Source organism: Chaetura pelagica, unplaced genomic scaffold (genome assembly GCF_000747805.2).
Source record: "Chaetura pelagica isolate M959 unplaced genomic scaffold, ChaPel_1.0 scaffold65, whole genome shotgun sequence".
NCBI lineage: Eukaryota > Metazoa > Chordata > Aves > Apodiformes > Apodidae > Chaetura > Chaetura pelagica.
The window spans coordinates 946,975-974,091 of record NW_009953386.1 but is presented as its reverse complement, the minus strand read 5'-3'; the positions used below and the strand labels follow the sequence as shown (position 1 = coordinate 974,091).

General features: G+C 45.3%; 1 protein-coding gene across 1 annotated transcript in view; it reads right to left on the bottom strand.

The window, feature by feature from the left end:
- Positions 1 to 8,426: 8,426 nt before the first annotated feature.
- ARHGAP31 (Rho GTPase activating protein 31) overlaps positions 8,427 to 27,117 on the bottom strand; it is a 56,299-nt gene continuing 37,608 nt past the window's right edge. Inside the window, exons 4-12 of the mRNA XM_009998223.1 lie at positions 23,335 to 23,417; positions 22,620 to 22,727; positions 20,761 to 20,906; positions 18,797 to 18,995; positions 16,474 to 16,598; positions 14,010 to 14,069; positions 12,445 to 13,071; positions 11,794 to 12,107; positions 8,427 to 10,898 (exon numbers count right to left, since the gene is read on the bottom strand). Of these exons, the coding sequence (XP_009996525.1) occupies positions 8,427 to 10,898; positions 11,794 to 12,107; positions 12,445 to 13,071; positions 14,010 to 14,069; positions 16,474 to 16,598; positions 18,797 to 18,995; positions 20,761 to 20,906; positions 22,620 to 22,727; positions 23,335 to 23,417 (4,134 nt within the window). The remainder of the gene's footprint in view (positions 10,899 to 11,793; positions 12,108 to 12,444; positions 13,072 to 14,009; positions 14,070 to 16,473; positions 16,599 to 18,796; positions 18,996 to 20,760; positions 20,907 to 22,619; positions 22,728 to 23,334; positions 23,418 to 27,117) is intronic.

Genomic DNA, 27,117 nt, shown 5'->3' with positions numbered 1-27,117 from the left:
TATGACACACAATGCCCACTATGTGCCACGCTCACATCTGGCTACCCACCTCCCTGCAAAATCCAGCACCAGGCGGTTGGTGGCATTTACTGTCCCGACTCAGATGATGTCTTTCTCATCCTGCTCACTGCCCTGCCAGCTCAGGTTTTCACATTCCTTAAAACAGGGACTTGTGCCAAGTGAATGTTTATTGGAACCAAGCGTGACCTAAAACTAGCTCATAAATGAAGCCTCCTTCTCCCACTCCCTGGCAGCCCTGCCCTCTTTGGCAACTGGGGAAAGCCTCTGCAACGTGTGGTATGCTGGGAACCTCCTGCAAGGACTCTCCCTGTAATCTCAGGCATCTATCTTCGGGAGATCCGGCTGCTTGAGGAGTTGAGGATGACTGCTGACAGTTTATCCTCATCAGCAAAAAAAGGGTGAGGGTGTTTCTGACTGTGTTAGCTTGCATGCAAGGTGAAATCCAGCACAGACAAGGTCATCTCTAGTTCTTGCACATTCGCTATTTGAGATAAACTGCAAGAGAGCTAAATGATGAGCAGTGAGCTGCCCTGGCTACCCAGGGCTGTTACTGACTGAGGGTGAATGCAGGACTGAAAATTTTCCTTCTCTATCAATCACAAAGCAACGCTCATCTTAAGCAGGGTACTGTGGCTGGCACAGAGGCTGGAGAGGATAAAGCCAAGCCACTTCAAATAATCCCTGCAAATAACTAGATTAATATTCCCATATCTCCTCTGTCTCCACTGTCTGACCCTTGATGTTTAAAGTAAATTTTCTGACAATATATATTTTTAAAAAGATTAGTAAAGCTGTTTGTGAGCACATGATTTTCTGATCTAAACTTCCATCTGACTCTTATGAAGGAAGAGGGAAAGAAGTTATCTGATATTTTTCAGACAGGTTCAACTGTGTCTTATGGCTGTGTTTGGGTTTTGTTTTGTTTTTGAATTTTTGGGCTCTACTTACGTGGAGACTTCCCCTATTTAATAACCATCATGTGCTATTCTTCTTTCTCCAGCTTTGGCTGTTCCCATATTTCTATTCCTCATGGCTCATTCTTAACCAGCTACTAAGATTTCTTTGAAACTATTTCTTCTCACTGAATTAAAATATTTCCTGGGGATTTAAATGGTAGAGGTATATGGGCTCCCTGCAGCAGATGTGCTACGGAAGAAAACAGGACCAATTTAAGATGGATCTGGACCGAACGTGCACAACAAAACTTCTGTGAATTTTCTAGGTTTGCAAAATGTAGTTCATTTTGCACTTCAGTTTGCAAATAAGACATGAGAAAATAGCTACCCTTTCTTTATTATTGAGTGAACCAAACATTCTTGTTTTAATGTTCATGCTGTATCTAACTTTTGGGGGCATCAGAACTTGGCCAAGCCTGAGCTTTGCAGCTCCCATTCATTTCTAATCCTTAACTCTGAAACTGTTCATCTTTTCACTTTGTGGTGTGACACGTTCTTTGAAAAGTTTATACTGCTCAGATGGAAGATTAATTCAGAGATCTCACTGCCATTCTCTATATTGGCCATTATGATCCTGTTCTTTTTTCTGTTGTTGATGCCCCATGCCAGCTTGGCCTCAGACTCCTTCATTTTCCTTCCCTGCACTGCTTGCCTTTTCTTTGCTGCCCGCTGACCTTCAGCTTCATCCAGTGGGATATCAGCCAGGTGTCCTGTTGCCCATAGCTGCTGGACCCCCATGCTGCATGGAGGATGCATGAAAAGCAGTATCAAATGCTCTTTGGTGCTGGGTTAGGTTGTTTCCTGGTTAACGGCCAGTTTGGGAATTGCTTAATCCTGGTTTTGGCTTAGCTGGAAGTATCCAAGATGTAATAGCTGGTGCTTCCAACACAACCTACACAGATGTTTGTCCTGAGTCAGACTTTCAAAGTCACTGGAAAAGCAGGCAAAAGGAATAGGCTGAAACAGTTTTCAAGCAATTCCACATGTTTAAACACCCTTATTTAGGGCACAGTGTTGAGTGGAGCATGAGCAGGTCTGCAATGTGCCTTTTGCTTGATTCTCATAACCATGGGAATGCTGAGGGCAGTTTGAGATTCTCCTCTTTTGTTATGGCCAAGTCTTTGCTAGACTCTGAGGAAGAGAAAAACACATTTTCTTGTGCAGCACTAATAATTGACTATGGCTAACAGCAATTCCAGAGTTCAACAGACATGGTTTTCTCTCTCACTTTGTGTGCCAGTTGCCATGGTAAGCAGGAAGCACAAACCAGGCATTTTCCTAAAGGGAAACTGAAGTCATGAAGGTGGTAGGAAAGAGAGTCAAGCCCTGAGCTCAGCTGCTGAGTAGGGGGGAAAAAAATAAAATAAGTATTTCATTTAACCTAATGATTAATCTGTTTTTTCAGGCAGAACAAAGAGCAGGCTGAACTGCAGTTATGTCCACTGAAGCTAAAACAACAAGAACCCCTTTTTTTTGTTCTTTTTCTGTGTGTGTGTTCCCAGTGTATAATAATGGAGAGGCGCTAATAATATTCACTTCCATGCTACAGCTCAGAGACTGGATCAATGAGGGCAGTGCAAGAATCCTGAGAATCAGAGAATTATTTAAAAAAAAAAAAAATAGGTCCTTGCTTGTCCTTCACAAATCAACAGAAGTGTGTGCATGATGCACCAAAGGATTCATTGCATATGCTCTTGTTCTGTCTCGGCTTCCCCTATCCAAGTACTGGGATCCCAAAGTATTTCTCTGTTCTGCTCTGTCTTGCTCTACATTATCACAGGCAAGGCAGATTTCTGCAGGAGATGTGCTAATGGGAGGACATGGTTGTGCATCCCTGGAACTTCAGCATGGTAGAACCAGAAATGTGAAGAAAAAATATGAATTTTACCCTTGGGAATTTTAAAGTATTTCAGATAATGGTAATTCTACAGAAGTCAACCATTAAACCGTGACAGCCTTCAAGCTCTCACTTCATTTTCAGAGCTGCAGAGCAGCTGCAGCCCTCTTAACCTTCAACTAGGAAAGTGTGTGATCAGGCCCTAGCAAGCCTGATCAGGTCCTTCCTCTCCGCAGCCAAAACCCAGACAAACACAGCTTAGTGCCCTTGCCTCTCACACAACAAATGAAGAGATCAAACTGCATGTCAAAGAAGACAAAGGCACAGCATTCATAAATAGAACCCAGGAAAAACACAACGTTCCAAAACATCAATAGGGTACAGGTCTGTTTTTATAAAAACTCCAGTTTAATCTCATGGCTGAGACCTGGCTAAACATCTTTCTTTTGTGGCTGTTGTTTTACTTTCTTCTTTTTTTAAAAAGCAATAAGGCACAACAAAGGCAGGCAAGTCCACACAGAGAACAAAGCTTAACAAAAATACAATCCATCAGAGCTAGAAGAAGAAATAATCACAAGCCAAGGTCAGTGGGGTGGGAACAGTCCTCTTCACAGTGTCTGACTTCCAGCCTTTCCCTTGACCTGGCAACAAATAATATTTCAAAGGGGACCAGTGCCTGCAAGTACAAGATCTAAGGTCTGGGTTGCTGCATGGAGCCCTCAGAAAGCTCTTGCCTCCTGCCATCCTTCCTTCCAGGGCTGTTAAACTTCTGCTCCAGCTCCAGTTGAACTTAGTGGCAAGCTTTCCATTCCTTGCTTGGAGCTGAATGAGTTATCACCAAGCCTTTACACTGATTAGGAGCAAGCAAAAGCTAAACCAAATAGGGATCAGTTACAGTTTCTCCCCCACCCTAGAGATTTGTATTTTTCCCTAGAATTGGAAAGAAGCAAAAGGGACAACTGCAAAACCTGGGAATGCCTGAAAGACAACATATGCTCCAGTGGATTGTTTGCATATTCAAGGACTGGAGAGAAGCTTGTGGTGGAAAGCTAAATCAATTCTTGCACTCTAGTCTCCCCTGATCTCATTGTTCCTCTCCAAAGACAATATCCTGCTTGGGAAGGCCAATCTGGGCCCTCTGCCCACCCAAGATTAGCCAGAACTAATTAGCTTATTCTGTGTGGGCAAAAAAACAGTTGATCTCACACCCTCAGTGCTACAAAAGTTGCACTAGGAAACAGTTCCATGCATCAGCCCAGGTTTCACAGATGTACAGGTTTCTCTTTAGACAATTCCTTCATTTTAATTACATTTCCATTTAATATATTTATATAGAATGTTCTTTTATATATATATACATAAATTTAACACCATATTCACTGCTACAGGCATTTCAGAATTCATAGAGAAAGAAAAAAGACTTTGATTGCACCATTTCGACTCTGGATTAGGGAAAATGTTGCAGGGCTTCATGGATGCTCTCTAATATAGACCTAAGTTCCTCTGAAGCGCTAAAGGTGAAAAAATAAGTGCTTCAGTCTTTCTGAAGTGATAGCAAGGGATGCAGAGCCCAGAGGAATGTGGATTACAAGGTAAAAACCCCAAGGCCCTCATTTCTATTCACTCTCCGACCAATAAGGCAGCTCCCACATGAGCTAACAAGTCTCTCCATCAAGGAGATTCACATCTTTGTCAGCCAAACCATTCCCCTCTCAGCTACACTTAACAGAACCCCCTGACTACTTGGGAAGAATAAGTTAAATTGAGTTACTTGTGTCCCCTTGGTAAAAGTCCACAAGTAACACGATCAGGATAGGATAAGGTGACTGAGACTGAGGCTATCTGCAAGCTTGGGAATAGCCTTTACACTCTTGACAGCTTCAGGAGAATCAGCATGTACTGCAAAGTCCCTGAAATGATCCATGTAGAGCTGCAAATTATATGCTGGTCTACTTAGGAAGGTCCTTTCCACAGTGCCAAGAACAACTGACTCAGCTCTCATGTATACAAAAAATTAAAATTCTAGGCCAGACCCATCTCCCACAAATCTGATGCATCCCTCTCCATAGGGCTTCACAGAAAAAAAATACCATAAAATAAACAAACCCAAATCCAAGCAGAAAACGCAAAATCCTTTCTGAAGGTCTCTAGTGTAGCAGGTTTGTGCTGGAGGGTGGGATTTTGGTACCCACAGTGTTATCACTGCAGAACACTGAACTTCAGAAGAGTTTCCAGTCTCAGGTTCAGTCTGCTGCTGCAGGGTGACAGAGGACAACCTAAGGGCTCTGAAGTAAAAATGACATGGGGTCTGACCCTGAACCTGACCTCAGGAATGGCTTAGTAATGTTGGATCTCAGGAAACTCCAACCACACAGTGAGCACCATTCAATGGGAGATGGCTTCTGTCTTCTGGCTTTCTGTCCAGCTATCAAGCTCTGGTTCTTGAAGCTGACAGCAACAACAACTCTGGCTGTCAGCATGGATCCCATCAAGCACTGCAAACTCTGCAGATGAATCTGGAGCTGGGAATGGTGACATCTGTGCAGTGGTGCACCTTGCAACTCAGCAAGTACTCTCAGCTCTGCAGGATCTGGGGCTTTATCTCAATGCTCTTGATACAAGCCCCCTTGTGACCATGGAGCTACAGTAATGTGCCTGCATTAAGACCCCCTGGCCAGGCTCTTGGAAATTTGATACATCAGCAGAAGGCTGGAGATGAAATTGTGGATGAAGATGGAATCAAGCTACAAAACAGAAATGTACTACAGAATCTCTGCTTAATTAAAATCCAGGACCTGGATCTGAGTTCAAATTCTGAAGCACCTTTAAAAAGTATAGTCTGGATACAGATTTTAGTTGAGGCTGATCTTTAATATTAAATAAAGATTTCTAATAGTTTTCTCTTGCAAGAGTTTCACTACTTATGCCAAAAGCACTATTACTTACTGGAACACTGTTAAGAGTTGAGACAGTGTATTATATACAGATTGCCAGAGTTCATTTTTTGTTCATAGATCAGCTTATATGAGAATAAGAAGGCGGGGGGGGGAGAAAAAAAACTCAAGAACATGTTAAGGTGCCAAGGTTTCATCACATTTTCTTTTGATACATCACCTTGCGAGCTTCACGGGCTCTGTTCCAGATGCCTTGGCAGTCAAAACTTTTAGGAACCAAGAGAATACAAATCCCTGCCCCAAGTAAACTATTTTGTTGATGCCAAAAAAAGCCTGGGCATCACTTCCACAACTTTTACTTCCTGTAAAGCCTTACCACAATAAGTCATATCACACCTTCCCAAGTCATTTGCCATTACCACAGCCATGGTGGTTAAAAGCTTTCCTGTGAGGCAGTAAAAAAGGCATTTGGGTGCCTTGTAAATGGAGCACAGAGCTGTGCTAACTATGAGGGATATGGAGGACTAGCAATGCCAGAGTTTTAGTGAGAGGCTGCCCAGGCACAGGCTTGGGAAGAGGATAATACAATTGTCTTGAAGCTGCATAATCTGGACCTGTCATCTATGGCCTGCCCAGGTAAAGCACAGGCTGGTATCTGTGAAAGAACATGGACATGAACAAGAACTCCAGGCTCTTGTCTGGTTAAATATTCTCCTTTAACAACGCTGCCAGCACGGAGTTAGTTCTCTGCTCTGTTCCTTAGGATATGGTGTTATGCACTAGTGAGGAATACAATGGGGATGATCAAAGACTGTAACTGATGACAGAGAAAAGCCCTCTTGTTTTTTCGCCCTCCTTTTGGATATGACAGGAGAAAATTCTGCTGAAGATACATTCCTTGCATCTGTGGGCCCAGAACTTCTCAAAAGTACTCTGGCATATCTCCCCTTTAGCAAAGACTGCAGAGAAAGCACTGTACAAATTCTGGGCCCTACAGCCACAATGACACATTCAGTACAGACCAAGAGCTCATGGTTTGAGTTTGCTAATTAAAAAAAGCCCTTAATATACATCCATTGGGAAATTCTGACTGACACTCACCATGGTTGCTTTAGCACTTCCTACCAGATGCTCAGTTACTGCTTAAACTATAGCCCATAACACCCCTCCAAGGGCCTACAGACTCAGCCATCTCCATAAATTACAGCCCCTGCAAGCACCATTACAAGGACAATCTCAGTGGTGGAAGCAACACCTGTGTTCCTGTCTCCTCCATGGTCAATAGTGACATTTACATTGCAGAGGCAGCATGGGCTGTCCCTGGCTTTGCAACCACCCACAGTCACATACAAGGCAATTGATGAGCCTATGGGTAAGTTAAAGGCTTTATAAAGGAAGCTTTAATTCCATTCCCACAGCAGCTGTTGCTCATATGAACATGTATTTGCCTGTAACAATAACAGCCCTTCAGGAGAGAGTTTAATTCACTTCAAATTCCCCTCTAAGGATATTGTTTATGATCTGTTCTGCAGTCCCACAAATCATCCTCTTTACCATACCCTTAACCAACTGGAAAGCACTGAGAGGCAGGGAGGTGACAACTGGCCATGCTCTCAAAGAAATGGTATCAGATTCTAAGGAGAGGAAGTTTAAAGGAGGAAGAAGCACCTGGGGATATGCCACACAGTGGCAATGAAAGACCAAGGGTCAAAGATACCAGCAAGAGGGCAATAGCCCGAGGAAATGCAGATCAGAAGATCCTTGTGCTTTTCTCTGCTGCTGGCAGCATGAGAGCACAGCTGGAGATAGTTGCAGAGGCGTCAACTGGCTTCAAGCAACGATGAAAATAGTTTATACTGGCCTTCATTAGGACCATATTTTTGCTTTCATTGATACCATCTTGAGAAGCCTCTACTGCTGGACAGCCAGCTACATATTCCCCAGTCATACAGATCTTGTCTGCCCAAGGAAGGTGTGGCTGAGCACAACAAAACTTGTTAATTGCACTTGGAGGATTAAAACAACAACTAGGCATTTCCTGTTCAGCTGCTTTCATTCCTGCCCTTGCACATGCTGGAAAGAACATATCTTTGATGCAAGGATAGAGCTGGAGGCAGCACCTTCGGGTAGCATGTTTGTAACTTGACTGTTCCTCACCCTGTGTGACATGCTCATGCCAGCTTCACCTTCCTCTTCAGCTATCCCCAGTCTCCTTGCACTGTTTATTTACACTATCCAAATCAGAAAATAGACATGGACAGGCATGGTCCTTCACTGGTTGTTGGGAAACTATGGAAGGAGGTCCCAAGGACCCAAGGCCTGATCTCCTCAGCAGAGATTGTGCCCTTGCATGCTGGGCTGCAGTGCTATGGAGCAGTTTCCTCCCAGCCCAGTTTTCTCATTGTAATGAGATTTATTTTTCCTTTTTTCCATATGGAGGATGAGACCTTCATAGGGCTTGTTACACTTTTAGTATGAGAAAATGCAAGTTCCCTGGGACTGGCTTACAAAAAAGCAGGCAGTGAGGGACTAGGTAGGGGTGAGAAGGGGAAGGGAAAAGCAAGACAAAAAGACTATGACTCTCCATAGAAAAATGCTTTGCAGGAAACCATAGAGTATTTGGGTCCATCTTGCACAAAATAGTTAGAACACAGCAAAATGGCAACAGAGTTGGTCTTGAACAGTCCCACTACAGCAAAGGAGTACAAGAAGCAGTTGCTATTCAATCTGCCTCCCACTTCGACTGTCCAGAATCACAGATCGCCTCTGGGGCTGGTAAAAGCAGCTGGTAGAGGTCTCCAGTCTCTGGCCATTCTTGGGGATGGTCATTTTGTTCCGCAGTGTCACCCCCTCAGGAGTCTTCCACGAAGTCTCAGACAGGTCACCACAAATAGAGCTTGAAGAGGTGGTCTGAGTGGGGCTTCTGATGGGTGATAACAACACCCTGGAGTCTGCTGCAGAGGAAGGGTGGTCTAGAATGGGGAAAGGGGGACTGAAGAGAATCAGACTCTGGGGCCTCCCGGGCCTAGATCTGTAGGAAGGCTTGGAGAACCCTGATGGCCTCTCCATCTTTGAGGACTGTGGGTTATCTCCAGCTGCCTCCCCCTCAGAGGTGCGCTTTCGGCGCAGGACAGGGGCATCCAGAGTGGGGTGATGACTGGACTGAGATGGCTCCGGCACAGAGCCAAGGCTGCTGTGCCAAGGACAGGCTGAGTCCTTTTGAGCTGGGTCACTGTTTTCTTTCTCTGCTTTGGCTTTCTTCTCTGCCAGTGGGCTCTTGGGGGCCTCCAGGTGGCTCCATGCAACCCGTTGAGTCTGCCTGATGGCCTGCTTGGGTTCTGCTTCCTTCTTCTCGGCCAGCAGAGCAGTGTTCTGAGCCTGCAGGGGCTGGGGGATCTGGGTGTACTGAATCTTGGGTGGTATGACAGGCACTGCTCTAGCCTGGCACATCTTTATCATGAAGGAGGTCCTGACTGCCGACACGCTGACGGGGGCAGAGTTACGACGGCCAGTGGTGGCATGAGCCACTGCCAGGTAATCCAAGTCTAGATCCACGTGGACATTGAAAGCAGAGCCCCGGGGAATGCCTTTGCTGGCAGCAGGGCAGGCAGTCGGCAGGGATGGGACAGAGTCACTGCTTTTTACTTCCTTCTGCCCACACAGGAGGTTCCCAGGGGCAGAGGGCATGGACAAGCTCTCAAATGTGAAGAAATCTGGGGCTGGAAGGAGTGAATCCAAGTTGAGGGATGACGGCCTAGTCTTCACTTTGCGAGGTGTTTCTTCACCTTTATTACTCAGCTGTGACTCAGTGGCAGAGCACAATGCTTTAGTAACAGTCTCTCCTCCCAGGGCAGTGTCCTGAGATGAGGATAATTCCTCCTTTGTGTTTTTCACCTGTGAAGAATTGCCTGGGCTATTTTGGTATGGTAAAGACAGTTCAAGCTTTGAGTTCCAAGGGTTTTCTTTGCTCATGTCCACTTTCTTTTCCTCTGGCTCTGAAAGACGGATTCTGGAGGGTCTTTCTTCCTCAGCTGGTACTTCCTCTCTGCTGAGGGGGTACCTCAGCTCCTCAGGTTTCAAAGGTTCTTGTGGAGGACATGTGCCACTCTCATCTGGCTTAGCTTTGCCCAAGCTAGAGGGGGAGATGGGCTGTGTTTTGGGCAGTTCACAAGTCAGTGGCAGAATGTCACTGCATGGTTGCTGCTGGTCATTGGTATCTAGGAAAGAGAATGGGATAGCCCACAGACTCATCACTCTGTCTTTACTGTCCAGGGAGAGGCTGCGACTGAATCGTGGTCTAACAGAAAAGCCTGTCTCGGGTCTCTGGCTCTGTGGCTGAAATTCCTGTATCATCTTCTCCTGATTGTCCTTAAAGGTGGGGGAATGAAGTGGGCTTGTAACCCACTGGTGATCCTCCCATGGCTCCACAAGCTCTAAGCTCTGCACATTATCTGTCCAGGTATCCTCATCATCCTGGTCTCCAGCATCATGGGTTCTGGTGACAGCACTGGCCTCCTTCAGCTCCTGGATTCCAGCTCCACTCGGCGCCTTGGAGGAGAATGTGTCCCTTTCATCAGCAGTCAGTATCTCAGGCTTCTCTATCTGAGCCTGGACTCTGGTAAGACCATCCTTTTCCCTCTGCAGCTGGCAAGTGCTGTCTTTTTCTCTCCTTGACTCTGGACATGCTCCTTTGGAACAAGAAAATTCATTGCTTGGGGCAACCTCATTAAATTCCGATTGTCTATGATTCCTCCAGTCCACTGGAGGAGTGAGACATTCACTCCTGCTCTCCTCCACCACTGGGTGGTGGTTCTTTGGAGTGGCTGTGGCAGTTGGAAGAGTACTGGGTTTGGGTAGGGCTGAAGCACAGCTCTGCTGTGCAGCCACATCAGACTGGCAGTTCTGGAGGCTATCTTGTTGATTCATGCCAGTGGCACCAAATAAAGGCACCTGAGTTGTTGTCTGTGGTGTTCTGCTTGCAGAGTTCTGCTCAGACACTGTTGGACTCTGCCCTGGGCCAGAGGACAAACTATCTGCTTGTACTGAAGAAGAGGATTCAGAAATTAGGCCAGGCTTGGGGACAGATGCTGGCAAGAGCAGGAGCTCCTCTTCAGGTTCAATAATTTTCAGTTCCTGCTGCATCTCTGGCCAGAGAGGTTCTAGAAGGACTTTTGCAGGGTCCTCCTCAATCTGAAAAACAGAAAAAAATGCCATGACCTGACAGCTCACAACTTACAAGCAAACAACCTTCCCTTTTCCTCAAACAGTCCTCTTAGAATAGACAGGCTCCTGAACAAGCATGCTTATGGGTACAGGAACACACACATGCCATGAGTCCAGGGAAGGAAATATGTCTATAAACAAGTGAGTTTATGAAAAAGAAGATCCAAGGTGCAGCCAAAATGAGGCCTGGACAGTTGTACCAAAAAAGCGAAGTGAATGAGTAGCTGGAATGTCTCAGCCTTTTTCTCAGCTCTTTCCATTCAGGCTCACTTGGCCTTGCCAGAGGATCGGCATTTCCAAATTGCACACAAACTAGAATGAATAGTCTATTCAAGGAATTATGCCAACAGATCTTTGAATAGCTGTCCAGAGATTAGCATCACTGTAAGAAATCTGGTGATAAAGCCCTGGTAGGAATAGAGAGGAGGCAAAAATAATAATTAAAAACCCAAAAATTTTAAAGTGTGCAGAGAAAGGATGTGAAAAGGACTGTTCAGGCTGTCCAGGACAAATGGGACAGTAAAAATAGAAGGGGAATTCAGAGACCATGGGTCAAAATGCTCAGACATCCGGACAGTCTCACATCTGGAGAGTCTCAGAGCAGACAGATTGTACTGACTGCAGTTGTTTATTTACAGGAAAAGAAGACCAAAAGGGGACAGTAGGTAGCGGTGTAAAGATAAATCACCACATGGTGGTGTGGACAGCAGTAAAATCAGTTCATAGTCAGTTCTTGACCCTGCATAGCCTTGGTCATAGCCATAGCTTTTGTGAGTACAGATATACAAATAAAATTTAAATAACCTCCCAGACAATACTATGACATTGTCCCCCTTCTTTTTTTTCCTGTCTTGTTCCTTACCACATCTCTTAAGTGTGACCCTTCTTCTGTCTTAGCTGTCTTGATGTCCTGCTGGCTACAGCTGCCTTCTGAGGAGACATCCTTTATCTTGGGCTGTCCTTTCTCTGCCTTGTCTGCAGGGAGTGGTTCTGTATGAACCTCTGAGGCTGGTGTTTGTTCCAAGATGGGGCTCTGCCCTGAGGACTGCTGGGGGCTGCTGGTGCTGCTTGTGCAGCTGCTTGGCCCACATAACGTCTCCTGATTTTCTGCTGCCGGCTGTGAAGTTTCTAAGGACTCAGACTTCCTGGCTGCCACCAACTCCTCAGGGTGAGAACCTGGATCAGAAACACAAATGAATGATGCAACTACTTGTGACTGAAAACATGTTCCCTGAGACAAAAAAGGTGCTCCTTCAACCCAATGCTAACTAACAAAGCTAAAGAACTCCCTCTGAGCACAACCAGACACTGCTGGGAGGCCGCTCACCTCCCCAGTCTCACTACTGCAACAAGCACAAACCTGACATGCTACTATCAAACACCCATCCTGCTACAGCTTAGTGTTTTTCCTGCCACAGGAGCAGGCTTGAGCAACCTCCACACCACCGAGCTGCAGGGCACCTCCAATAGACCAACAGAGGCTCCACATCACCTTCCTCTAACACACTTTTACCTCTGGATGAAGCTGCTGGCAGGGTGGACCCCAGCTGTTTCTCCGCCCGCTCCTGCACCTGGTTTGTCCTGGTGTGGGTCCCCGCTTCCAGGGAAGAGGAGCTCGTGCTCTCAGCCACCAGGGAAGACAGCTCCTCCAGGCTGGAGAGGGAAACCTTCTCTTTGGGGGGCACACGGCAGGGCATGCTGTTGGTGCTGATGACAGCGGACACGCGCAGGGGGACAGAGACTGCGAAGGGCTCTGAGATGTTCAAGGCTTTCCTTTGGTGACGAGGGGAGGCCTCCAGGGGAAAGAGGCTGCTTGGGAAACCTGATTTGGCAGCTGTTTCGGAGGTGTAGAACATGTGGCCACCTTTGAGGGAGGTCTGCTCATTTTCAGCACTCTCTGCTGCGCGGAAGACCTTCAGCTGCTCAGGAGGTGACTTTGCCTGTGGGGTCCGGGGAGGATCTTTCTCCCCACTCAGCTCTGAGCTTCCTTTGGCCCCCATGGCAGATCCATCCCGCTCCCACTCATTCTCCTTGCTGAGGTCATATGAGCTGCCTGTGCCTCCTGTCCGTATCTTCATCACAGGAACAAAAAACCCTCCAGTAGTCACTGTCCGTTTGAATCTGCTCTTTTCATCCTCCCCTAAAGGTGGGAAGATAGGAGTGAGTCAGTGGGAAGCAAATCATTAGCAAGGAACCTTCCTCTGTGAGGATGCCTCCTACACGGATGGGTCCTGCCCCGGCAAACGCATTTTCCCAGAGGAATGGGGAAAGCAGGCAGTAAACATCTTCCAGGCTCCAGCCCTGGGGCCTCCTTCTAGTTGGGCAGGCAGGGCTGGATAGGATGTCCTCCTACAGGCCCTTCTCAATCAGATGCAGCCAAGTCTAGGGCCAGCACACACTGCCCACAGCAATCACAGCTCTGGGCTTTGTTGGCTTATTGCAATCACTTTGCACTGCTTTATACGTTGCCTCGTAAATGGCAACTCTGTGCCCAGGATAACCAAGAATGAAACTGAAGTGATCCCATTGCTAATAAAGATGCCACTAGGCATAGTGGTAACTCTGAGGTGCATGCACCAACACAAAAGACACACAAGACTGCTAAAGATGCATGCACATGAAGAAAAGCTGAGAATGCAGAGGTGCAATCCTCCACCCTCATAGTGTAGCTTATCATAGAATCATAGAATCATAGAATCTTAGGGGTTGGAAGGGACCTCGAGAGATCATCTAGTCCACCCCCCCTGCCAGAGCAGGGTCACCTAGAGTACATCACACAGGAACTCATCCAGGTGGGTTTTGAATGTCTCCAGTGAGGGAGACTCCACAACCTCCCTGGGCAGTCTGTTCCAGTGCTCTGTCACTCTTACAGTAAAAAAATTTTTTCGGATATTCACCTTGAACCTCCTATGCTCCAATTTACACCCATTACCCCTTGTCCTATCACTGGTCATCACTGAGAAAAGCCTAACTCCATCCCCCTGACACTCACCCCTTACATATTTGTAAACATTGATGAGGTCACCCCTCAGTCTCCTTTTCTCCAAGCTAAAGAGACCCAGCATATTGATGTCTCACCTTCCACTGGCAGGGAACACAGCGAGTCCATGCTCTTCGCAGGCCGAATAGTCGCTTTTTCTGTGGAAAATGAGTTTTAGAAACAGGCTTCAGATCCCACAGCTTTTCAGGTTTCAGCCCATAAAGACCAAAGGCTACATATTGATGGGCAAGCCAGACAAGCATCAAAGTTATTTTCCACTTCGAAGTGCTGCCCCTCTGTATCTGCACCACACAGCTTATTGCCCACAACTCTTACCCACACAGCTGGGGATCTGCTAGTGCTCACTACAGCTTTGTGCCTGCTGGACATGTGGAGAGCTATACTTAACCCAGCCAGTCAACACCAGCTTCACTGTGAAGCAATTAAGCACCCCCAAAACTGTTACGTGCCACTGCACACACACACACACACACACACCCTGCCACCCTACCCTCATTAAGTCAGGCTATTTGTTGTGAAGACTTTTAAACTAAATTGACATAAATGCCTTCTCATCTCTCATTCCTGATAGTAAATGTTAGGTTATTTTTACGTTGCACTCCCAGGCTCTGTGCTGGCATGAGCATGCCCTGCCTCCAGCAAGCACTCTAGGAAGTTTATGAGGGCAGTGAGCAACCTGTTGCCTGCTCATTCTCACTGGACTTGATTGTCCAGAAACAAGCTGTCATTTGTCACTAGACACTCTACAGGTCTGTTACTGGGAGATTTTCGAAGCATGTAGCTGGGACCACTCTGAAAATGGGAAATGGTGGGTAATGTAGCTGGTGAGGAAGACAAGTTAGCCTCTGGCAGTCCAAAAAGGGTCCATGGAGCTCTGGAAAATGTCTGGGAGCAACGTTTTCTGTTTACAGTGTTGAACACAATAGGTAAGGCAGAAAACGAGCAGGCTTCTTGGACCTCACTTGTTTATATAATAAGGGCTTCTGGGACTGACTTTCACATGAGCATAGGAGAAACTCCAGCTACGTTTTGCATTTGTATGGAGTCCTGGCTACCTTTTATGTTCACATGGCACGATGTCTTGAGCACTGGCTCTGCTTTCCCAGGGGAACAGAATTCAAGCTGTGCAGCTCACACTTTATGTGACTTGCAGGCTTGTGTGCATGACCACAAACTGTGCTAAAGTATGTGCTGAGTTTCAACAGTGAGTTCCTCTTTCCTCACATCAGGCTGTAAGCAAAGAGCATACAAAAATAAAAGATGGCAGAGCTAAAGCACTGCTTCTTAAAACACTACTTCAGTGCCTAAATCTCTGCACATGGCTGTGCATTTTTGTATCCTGCTGATGAGAATGTGCAGCCACCTGTCACTCAGTGCTGTGCTTGGAACAAGGATCGGCCCCCACGATCACTGGGCTCAGTCACTCTTGGGCATCCTTGGGTTAGCACTATTTTGGGACAGAGTATTCCTTATCAAAGTGAGAAGGCGATCCCATCATCAAAATAGGATGGAGGGCTATTTTGAGGTCCTACCATGGGCACCCTCTGCGAGGCCATTTGTACGTGAAAAACCCGGGGGAAGGCAGGGGTCCAAAAAGAGCTGGATCCAGCATTTGGCTTCACAGTTACTTCTGATCCAATAACAGCCTCTCTTCTATGTGGTGGTGGGTAATGTTGCCAACATTAACTCTTTTATTTTAAGTCTTGCAATGTTTGATAGCTCTCCAAACACCAGCTCCTGCAGTCATGAGATTATCTTAAAAAATAAAGCCTACCTTCATCACCTTTTAAAAAGTGAATTTCTTGTCTTGGAGATACTAAAAAAATCTAGGACTTCTAAATCCAAATCACCTTTTATTTTTTCAGATATGAAAGAATATGTTTTATTAAAAAAAAAAAAAAAAAAGTGCTTACTTTTCATTTAGCTTCATGATTTTTTCAAATTGAGTCATCATTTATGAACCCTGGAAACTGACACTGCCATGTGATTTTCTAGGAAGTAGAGAGTTTCAGAGATTGCAGCTCAGGAGGAAAGATAACTTCTCTCTTGTAAATTCTGCAAATATAACAGCTTTTCTCAAAGTCTTGAGAGCCAGGAGCCATAGGTACTCTCAGCATCTTGCTTTCCTCAAAGACACTGAACACAGCTGATTCTTTGATGTCCTTTAGTGGAAGGACAGCCTGGAAGGACAACCATTCACCCAGTACTATGAACATTGGGAGCCAAAAGATGTCCGGGCTGGACCAGTCCAAACATACATGGCATTTCTTAGTCCCCAAACTTGTCAACTGGGCAACAGAAGCCTGTTTATCACCTGCCAAAGTGGAAAAAAATACTGTAACTAGCATACCCTCCTGAAAGGGTGCTTCTTGCCCTCTCATGAAAATGAGATGTCCATGAAACCTGACAACAAACATGATCCCATTAGACTATCTCAAGTCTAAAGATGTTGGTGTAATGTGGATATAGGTAGTCCCATGCTGTCAATATCACAGGAGAAAGCTATAGAGAGAAATATTTTACTGAGAAGTATGTTCTTACCTGAGAGCTTCTGTGCCCTTACAAAGACACTCCCATTTCGACTCAGTTTAGACTTTGATTCTGAGCCAGAACGGCCCAAGTTAAATATCGACTTCCACTTCTTCGACTTGGTAGATAATTTTCTCCTAGAAGGAAAAAGGGCTTATGAGGTTACCAAATCCCAGAAACTTTTGTCTTTTTAATATCCCACAAGAACCACTGAGCATTCTCCCCTCAACCCACTTCTGTTTTAATTCTCACACCTCCTTGGATTCTAAGGCACTCAAGGTATAGCTACACAACCAACTGGTGGGCACCACAATATAAAAAGGACATCAAGATATTGGACAGTGTCCAAAGGAGAGCCATGAGGATGGTTAAGGGTCTGGATGGGATAACTTAAGAAGGGCGTCTGAGGTCACTTGGATTATTCAGCTTGGAGAAAAGAAGGCTGAGGGGTGACCTCATTGCAGTCTCTGGCTTCCTCACAGGGGGAAGAGATGGGGCAGGTACTGATCTCTTCACTCCTGTGACCAGTGACAGGACTTGGGGAAATGGCAGGAAGGTTGGGAGGTTCAGGCTGGATATCAGGAAAAGGTTTTTCACCCAGAGGGTGACTGAGCACTGGAACAATGTCCCCAGGGAAGTGGTCACAGCACCAAGCCTGCCTGAGTTCAAGATGCATTTGAATGATACTCTCAGGCACATGGTGGGATTCTTGGGGTGCCCGACACAGGGACAGGAGTTGGACTTCTTGATCCTCATAGGTCTCTTCCAACTCACCATATTCTGTGATTCTATGATTCTTGCTTTTCTGTAAGTGATTTCTCTATATTGCTGATTTAACCATATCATAGACGGAAAGACACCTAAACCCACTCTTGAGAGCTGGATGTGGCATCACACTACAGCTACTGTGACTGACTAAGTGATCAACCATGGCTGTCTGCAGAAAGGTTTTCAAGGCTAGAACTATCCTGCAGTACAGTACAGAAAAATTGCTTTATAAATGGGTTTTAATGACAAAATGCAAGACAAACTCCAGAAAACTGATGGAACCGCTACTATTGCCCAGTGCACAAAGCTATCCTTGAAAGTCCTCAAGTCTTGTAAGTTTTATGAATTTGCAAAAATAAAAGGATATCTTAATACAAACTGCTACTAATGCTTCTCAGGCCAATATGAATTTAATAATAGGTGTTACATTAACAGATGTTATTGTAATGCACTAACCAAAAGGAGGAGGCTTAAAGGAATTAAATCAATTTCTACTAAATGTCATAGGAAGTGGGACACCAGTTACCTGTGTCAAATTTGGAAATCCCAGCTTTAAACAGAAAGAAGCTGCTGCTCCTGAAGCCAGTTTTCTTCTATGCACGTTACTGCATGAAACTCTGTTTCAGTTCCTTCACATACCCATTCTGACTCTTCCTTCAATCTCCCCTCTTCCAGACCAAGAACCTCCTATCTCCCTATACTGCTTTCCAAAATGGCATTACTATCCCCATAGCTCTGCTTTTCTTTCAGATCAGTACTCAGAAGAGCAAAATCAGTACTGAAAAGAGGATTATTGTCTTGGGGATAGGACAGTGAGAAAGGAAAAGTCACTCTAAAGGGGCAGTACACCCTGTTGTCTTAAGCTGGTAATCCTCTTGCCAGTATTCTGCTAGATGGCTCATTTTTCTTTAATATATCAAGTGTGAGGGAATATCTTTGCTATGGTGTTTTATGGGTCAATAGATTAATGAGCCTCCTGCTTCAGAGGCTATAAACTCTCACAGTCAGGCAGTAGAGAGGCCATATATTAACAGACAGACCAACCAATAAATACTTAGGCTGGGCAGCGCTGCTAACCACTGCAGCAATGTCAGCTGAAATTGGACTCTTCTCCCAGCATATGCACAAGTGGCATGGATGACAATCTATAAAGATCTCTCCCTACCAGGAATGAAAATTTGGCTTTTTCCTTGGCTATGAGTGCAGTGGAACCTTGAGAATGATGAAACTGAGCAGGTCACTGTCACCAGGTGCGTCATGGACCAGCAGCCAGCAGGTGGAACTCGTAGAAGAGCTGTGTCCAGACCTGCTTCACTCAGAGCCCACCTTTAAGCAAAGCCTGAGCTGAGCCAAGGATGCTAAGAAATTAATTCTTCCTTCAGGAGGTCTGCAAGGCTCTGCCCTAATGGAGGGATGAGGACTAGTGGAACTATGAACACAGCAACTGTAATGCTGTAGATTCATGTGTGCAAGTGTGGGGATACCACACTAACAGAAGTCTTGTTCCTGATGATTCTGGGGAACCTGCATTTTTTGGTTTGCACTTTACACTCCTCTTAGCACTTACTTGCTGTCGGGGAGATCAACAACTGTGTGGAAGAGGGGCCCAGTTACAGGGACAATTTCAGGCAAGCTGTTCTCTCTCCTCTCCTTCCGAGCCGGGTGGGAGGCCGACAGACTCCGTGCCTGTGCTTCTTCCAGACTCACCAGCTTCATTGGCAGGGAGGCTGTGGGGAGGGTCAGACTTTTGACAACTGAGGCACTCTCTGAAAAGCAAGAACATACATTCCAGCCTGGTGTGAGGAGAAATGAGAGCAAGAGCTTCATGTGTTTGTTTGACTGGAACGACTCCTGCAGAGGGGGAAAGGAGCAGCGCGTGCAGGGAGAGAGGCTTTTTGTCAGCTAAGTCTACCATCTCCCCAACAACTGTATCCATCTGAGTGCATTCCCAGCAGGGGCCACGCTCACCAGCCAAAGGCTGTGTTGCATAGACTTACTGCTTCTGCTGTAAACGCTTTGGTGTGAATGAAGCAGCTCTGAAAAACATCAGGATTCACACATTCTCCTTCCATTCCATCCTCCCTCTCCACATTTTCATACCATTCAGCCCCAAATCTCAAACTGGTGCCTAATTCTTTCTCTCACTTCCAAATCCTTCTCCTCCCTGCCTTGTTCCAGGAGGGGTGCTGTTCTAAAAAGCAGCATTACTTTACCTTCCTGATGCACTTCAGGACTATGGAAAGCAGTGTGACTGAAAGCCCTGAGAACTGAAGGTCTCTGTGTACCTGGGCAGTGGCAAAGCACACTTCCCATATGCCACCCCAGCAACAGGCCTGTCCTAAACAGATGACCTTAAAGTGCATGAATGAAGCAGTCTCTGGAGTCCACTGAGTACTTAGCCCTGCTGCTGCAGCAGGGTGAGAATTCCTGCCTGTGCTGAGCAGCCAGGTGAAGAGGCTCTTTCCCACTAAGAAAGCACCTGGGACCAGCAGCATGTTTCTCTCCTGACTCCACACAGCTGTTAAAGGCCAGTGGTGTTCAGCACTTGGGCCAGTTTTGGGCCAGTGACCTAGAGTAAAACCAGGAGCTTTGGAATTTTCTAGTCAATGTTTTGCTGCAATGCTTATGGCAGTTCAGGTGCAGTTCCTCACTCTGTGCCTTCTGCCAGGGCATAAACAAGGGCACAGGAATGGCATCCAGACAGGCAAAGCAGGGGTGCTACAGGTTGAGCAGGGCACTACCCTGAAACTGCAGGCTACAAGGACAGACTAGTAGGGAATGCCACTTTATAAGGGAAAGGTGAATAGGACAAACTGACACAAGGCTGGAAAGCAGAAAGGCTACTCCCTCACTTCTGCAGGTATTACAAGTCTTCCCAGTGTGTAAAAAGAGAAAGATGCATATTTCTGTAATTATATGAGGTCACTGTGGATCCAAGCCCTCTCATTTCCCAGGCTTAAAAGCATTTTGATAACAAATATTTTGCTGAATAACAAAGGTCAGCATCTCCCAAGACCGTTGATGTCCCAGAAAGAAAAAAGATATCTTTTTTAAAAATGTCCCCAAGTACAAGGCCTAATTTTTTAGAACACAAGCCTAAGCTTTATCTTGGGAGTGTGATTCCTGCCTTGGGTGAATATGGTGGCTTCAGGGCAGGTATCATTTGTATGAGGAATTATAACTGGGGGAGTCTACAAGAAGAATTGAGACTGTGGCTGATGGGCTTAGAGAGAAAATGATGCCAGGATTAAAAGACAATCAGGTAGTCTTTTTGCAGAAAGACTTAAGCCAAGTGAAATCATGCAAAAGATGAGCCGTAGGGCAATCTGGGAGCACACTGGAGAAGGCTAGTATTCAAAAACAAAATGTTGGAGATGGGGATGAAGAGTACAAGAGTAGTGGGGGACTGTGTTTGGGAGAGTCTGTAAGCAAGGTAAGTGTTGATGTGCTTGAAATACTAGAGGAAGGGGATACAGAAGGAGCTGGAGTTCATGGCAAGTGACACTTAGAGTGGTACAGGGAGGTTGTTACCAATGCTCTCTGCACAACTGGCTTTTCTGTTGTTGTTGAAGATCTGATCCACGTGATTCAGGATGAACTCAATCACCAGCTGCTGCACCCGCACCTCCAGGAAAGCTGCATCCCCATTGCAGCCAACTGCCTCAATCTCCTTTGACCTGCACCAGGAAAGAAGTATACCAGTAGCCAGCATTGCCACACACAGCCCCTGGGAAAGAGAGACCAGCTTTCTTCCAGCAAGACTTGGCACAGTATTATTTTCCCCACTCTTGTTGCACCTCTTACTCTCCTTTCCTCACAGGTCCCCATCCTCTCTGCCTTTTCACTCTTTTAAAAATGATTTTCCATGTTTTCTCTGCCATCTTTGCTGCTTTCTTTCCTGCTTGTGTTATTCTCCCTACTTCACTTTTATATTCTTCAGCAGTAGATAAAACTGCAACTCACAAACTCCACCCTTCTCCCTCTGTGCTCCTCTGTGAGCTATTTCGAAGTTGGGCTTGAAAGAAGGCAGGAGCCTTCAGACTCCAGATACCTACTGAGCACTTCAATCATCTCTCAGTGAAATCTCTTAGAACCCTGCTCAGCTCTTCCCCATGCCAATTTTTCCAGTTCTTTGCCGTGTTGCCCAGTAGTCTCTTCTCTGCCCTCCCATCACTCCCACATTCTCACTGTTGCTCTCAGCAAAGAAACATTCCTTATCTTGACATGCCAAAGTGTTGCTGAAGAAATTATCTCTGGGCAATGGATCCTTTGTAAAGTTAATGACTGGTGTGTTAGATAATAGCTTGGGGCATCGCCAAGAGGATAACCCTGTAAGGAGCCTGTAGTTGCACTGCTTGCTCCTGTCTTATCCTCCCTGGGACCTGCACTTAGGAAAGACTGCAAAAAGGAAACAGGCATCATTTTTTTTTTTTTTCCACAAGGACAGATGCTACAAGGAAAATGTCTCAGTAGTAAAGGTTTGTGATATTCAATAGACTCAACATTTCATTCATTTTCAGAACCTGCTCTGCCTGTTCTGTGATTTTAAAGGGTGAGATAACTCTTAAGAGAATGCTTTTCAGGGGTGTACCTCTCCAGCCAATGTCTCTCCCCCTCCTGTCCTCCACCAGACCAGGGCTCCCCCTACCAGCCCTGCCAGTCCAACTAGTCCTGGATTCTCCCAGTGTTGTTCGTTCCTCTCAATGCATGGGTATAGGATGGATGGGGAAGGAAATTTCAAAAAGATACAAAGTATTTCTTACTCTTTTTTCCCCAGATAATATTTTTTCTTCTGCTGCTTATCTCTACAATGTATCAGCCAAAGCTCTGCCTGCATCTTATCTGGGCCTCTTCCCAGCAGAGTGCCAGGCATAACAAATACGATAAACTAACCAGTGGTCTTGAGATCTGACTCCAGCTGCCATCTAAAGCTCACCAAGCTCATCTTACTTATGCTCAAGCACATCTGGACACAGGCCTGCAGTATTATTGCCCTGTTGCACTCCCTTCCAAGCCTTGCTGTCTCTCACCATCCCACTGCAGAAGCAGTGGTCAGAAATGTCATTTCCATTCTGCAGGGATGAGCTAACCCCTCATTTTTAAATCAATGTGCTCAACTTGCAAATAACGGCTTTTATATAATATATATATAAAAGAAACACACCAAACAACAAGCTTCCTTGAATGCTGGCAGTAAGACCTCAGATTATTCAACCTGGAAGAAATTTGCTCCTTTTAAAAGCAGTTGGTTCTGCTCTACTGTTCCCTTTAGTTGTTCTGTTTCTCCCTGCCTTTGCATTTGCCTCCAGGAACGGGTCACCAGGCTCAGGTGCTGGCGCTGCCCTTGGGGTTCAGCATGGTGTTCTGGATGAGAGGAGTCTCTACTGTACCTGAGGAGATTGGGAGCCCACACCAGGGCCAGGTTTCTGGTGTGCATGTTGGTCATGTTGCTGAAGGAGGCCAAGTGAGTCAGGTGCTTGATCAGGTATTCCAATGTTCTGCAGTGGTTTCACAAGAAGAGAGAGAAAAAGTGTCAAGTGACCCATGCTTGCCCACTGGGACAGCAAAGCTCAGACCCAGCCCTGGCCTTAGATTTGTTCTCTCCTCAAGGAAGGCAGTGTCTGCAATGGCACAACAGGCACCACAGGGCATTCATAGCAACAGCATTTACACAGGATAGCAGCAAACAGCTGTGCCTTGGGATGGCCATAAGGATGGGACACCATCAAAACAATCCTCAGCAATGGGTGCGAAGAAGACGGAAGACAGGTGGGAGAAGGATTGGGATGCTGCAAAGGCTGAGGGCTTAGCTCTTGCTCAAGCACCTCCAGCAGATCCTCATCTCACCACACCCAGGACACTGGCCAAGGTTATCACAGGGGCCATACACAAAGAAGGACGAAGATAGACTGCAGCAGAGAGAGCTTACTCATCTCTCACAACAGTTTGTTTGATGATATTTAAATGCCAGACAAATTGTTGTCAGATTTGGAAATGATGAGTCAGCCTTTGGGAATTGACCTCTGGAAATTAGCTCCACTCAATATTCCTTGCTGGTGAAGGTCACCCCACTGTCTCACAGTACCTTGGTGGATATGTTCTCACCTGTAATGTGATGGTGGGAGCTCCTGGATGACATTTTGAATTCGTGCCAGCTGCTCGTCCTCAGGGAAGCGCGATACTGCTTCCTGCAGAGATACAACAAAACAGTCCGCTCTGCCAATGGACTCAGGGGAAAAGAAAGAGGGATAAGCAGGGTCACACAAGACAGCCTGTCTCAGAGAGAATGCTCTCCTGTTACCTTAAAGAGCTAATGCTAGAAGTTGCTTTGTGTTCTCAGCACAGCAGAGATTTGCTGCACTGTTATTTTATGTCTCGGTACATCCTTCCCACATGTTGGGACAGGGTGGTCAGTGTTTTGGGAAGAGAGGCATTTAAGGACTGGAAACTTCAATTAGGAGTTCTGTTTCTTTTCATTTTTTAGTTAGCTTTCCTCTTTTTTTAACTTTTGCCATGATGGGTGGAACAGAAGGCAAGGGAAAGAGAGAAACTAAAATAATGGAAAAAAAAAAAATATTTACAAACCCCCCTCCAAAACTGTGGAGTTTGGAAAAAAACAAAATAGATTTTTCAAGCCCTGTGTTATGAAAGCAGTTGGGATATATATGTTCCATATTCATCCAAATAAGCATGGCTGCTATATAAAGATAGCTATGAGAAGTAGTTTGAGTTTGCATTTCTTATGATGGGAGAAGCCTTAGCAAAATCACTGTTCAGGTAGCTTAATACATTCTTATACTAGGTTTGATAGAATCAAGATGACACACCTTGGTCTTGAGCAAGTCTCTATGGACCAAGAGCTTAGGGAACCACAATAAGCTTTTGTTTGCATTCCTAGGGGTTTACTACATTGGCATTCACCTGTTCATCTATTCCCCTTCAGTACTAAGGGAGGACAAACCACCAGGGAGCTGAAACAATGCATGACTGTCTGGGAACCTCCTGCCTACCCTACTGCCACTGGAGTATGGAGAGAGCTCAAAGGAAGATGCTGGGACCCAGGCTGCCAGCAGAAGCTCTGCCTACAGACAGACATCAGCACTGCTAGGAATGGAAGGAAATAACCCGTCACAAACCATCCAGCGCTTGAACATCATAAGCCTGAAATTACCAGCCACAACTAGAGAAGCATCTTCTTCTCCTTGCAGTCACTACAACATCCACACTGGTAATGCTGCCATCCCTGTTCTGGTCACTCTCCTTTTCCCAGCAGACCACTTCTCATGTACAACCACCAGCAAACAAAGCACTGCCAGTTTCAAGGCCAGAGATGAACAGCACTTATTTTATTCCCCTAACTGAGATTAATGCCCTATGGTTTGAACTTACTCACTGGTGTGATGGCAAAGAAAAACAAGTGAGCTTGTGTATATGAGATCTATTTGGTGTATACGAGATACAGAAGTACTTGTTTTGGCCAAATTAAAGCTAGGTTGACTTCTTCTGGTATTATTTACCCATAATAAAAACTCTCCCTTTTTTTTCTTTTTCCAAAAAATTTTTTAAAAGCTTATTAGCACCAGTTCAGAAATCATTAAGTGTAAGTACTCTCTAATCTTCATGTAATGTTTCCAGTTGAATGGCCTTATCCAAAGATGGATAAGGAGAGAAATACAGACTTTAAATGGTGCATCTACAATGTTATATTTCAGCTAGATTGTACACAGTGTTTTCTCCCTCAGTACTGATTTTCATTCCCATTTTTAACTTCCAGATCTCAAAGATCTAATGCTTAGAGAGCAAGTGAATACCAGACTCTCTCAGGTCATGACCCATCCAAACGTCCAGGCCACATTTCTGACCCATATGTGTTGTGTCTTTGAAATCTGAGGCCCTCCCCAAAATTCATGGTTACAGCAGCAGAATTCAGAATTCAAGGAAGAACCAGTAACTCCATTTATTACATGACTGTTACCATATGAATTCATGTCATTTAAATTTTCATCATACACGTTGAAAGAGAACGCTGGGAAAATAGTAGAAGGTATGTTAGATACAAATAAAAATCTCAGATATTTTGGCTCTACTGGTGATTCTGGGCGTGCACAATTAATGAGCCCTGGTTAACAAGTGGCATCGAGTCCTGAGAGAGAAGACAGGCTTGGCCTCCTACAGCTGATTTGCTCTAAGGAAGTACTCAGTCCCTCTGAGCTCAAGTTAGAACAAGAAAAACGTTCAAGGTATCTATCCCATGAAACACCCATTCACTGCCAGAATACAAAATGGCAAACAGAAGAGCTTTGCAAAAGTTGACAGCCACTGAGGTCATGACTGGGATGTTACATCCATGAACTTGACACAGTAATAACCAATAGACCAACCCCTCCCTCGTCATTAAGAATTCAACTTTCCTTAGCCACAGATGTCTGAATCACTCTGGTGACTCAAAGTGGAGCATATCCCGCCTCAGAGACAGCTCCAACTGAGTCAGGCTAGGATTAGCATGCATCCTTTACTCCTACCAGTGCTCTTCTTCTGAACCACAGCTGCCCCCATTCCCTCTCCAGACACCCCATGCATACACACGCTCCCAGTGATTTTTCTGCTCTTTGGGGAACTGCTTTTTTTCTTTCCTTCTTTCCTCCTGGTATCTGACTGTGCTTCCTGTCAGCTGGTTACCCATTATAAATCCCTACTGAGTAGACTTACGTGAATAATGGATTTTATGGCTGAGCGGACAAGCTAAAAAGCTGGAGATTTAAAAAAAAATAAAAATCCCTTTTAGGTCAATCCAAAGTGATAACATTTCGGGGAGCTGGCACAAGATTTTAAAAAACAATTGCTTGAGGTTGAACAAAACATCAGACACAAACAAAAGTGAAAAAAAAAATCACTTAAATTTGGGGCTGTTTAACCCTTTTCTGAAATGCGTTTTATTTACAAGTTAGATGTGTTGATTTAATGTTGAAGCATTTCCTTTAGAAAGTATTTGTAGAAGAAACATTTACACAGTTACAGAAGTGTTTTTCCTTTTGTTTTTGAATAAAACTATTTACCAAATGTATCTAACAAAATCTGCAAGTCATCATCTCAAAAACTGCACTTTTCAGCAAACATTCTTTCCTAAAAAAGTTTCCATTTAAATGTTCATGTTTCCTCTAGTGCATTTTTCTTTCATAAATCAGCACTGATAGCCAGAAAGACACCAGTCAAATAGCTTCAACAAGAATGAGACTCATCAGTTACTGTGAATGGTGGAATAATACCCTGTATTTTGAAGGTCCTATTCATCCCGACTTTCTCTAGTTTAGAAATCCCATCCTACACCCTCATGATCTCTGTATCCTGAGGATATAGGTCAGTTTTTCAGAATCGTGACTGAGATTTTGACTATACATCACCTTGAAACACAGACCAACATTACTTAATATTTGGCATTGAAACAACAAGATACTGAACACTATTGTGCATCTGTCAGGCAGCACAGCAAGCCAGTTCCCACCCGCATGTTCCCCAGCTCAGTCGTAGTCTCAAAGAGGTCCCTGACTTCTTGGAGCAGGTTGGTGCTTGGCTGGTCTCATCTGACTTTGCCCTACAGCAAGTCCCCTTGCATGGGTGTGCCTGCCTTTTCCCACAGCAGGCAACAGGGAGTCTTTGGAAAACATCTTCTTGTGTGGACCTCACAGGCCTCTCTCAGTGACTCCTGTGCCATAGCAGTGCCACTTGGAAGCACCTCATTCAGGATAGAGGCAACGTAGACATCAACACCTGAATCTAAGGTTGTTTGTCCCTTCCTGCTTAAATTCAGACATGATTTTGCAAAACTTCTCTTCTGCAACATCTGACATTTTTGGCAAAGTCTGTCCCTTCCACCTCCCAGCAAATGGG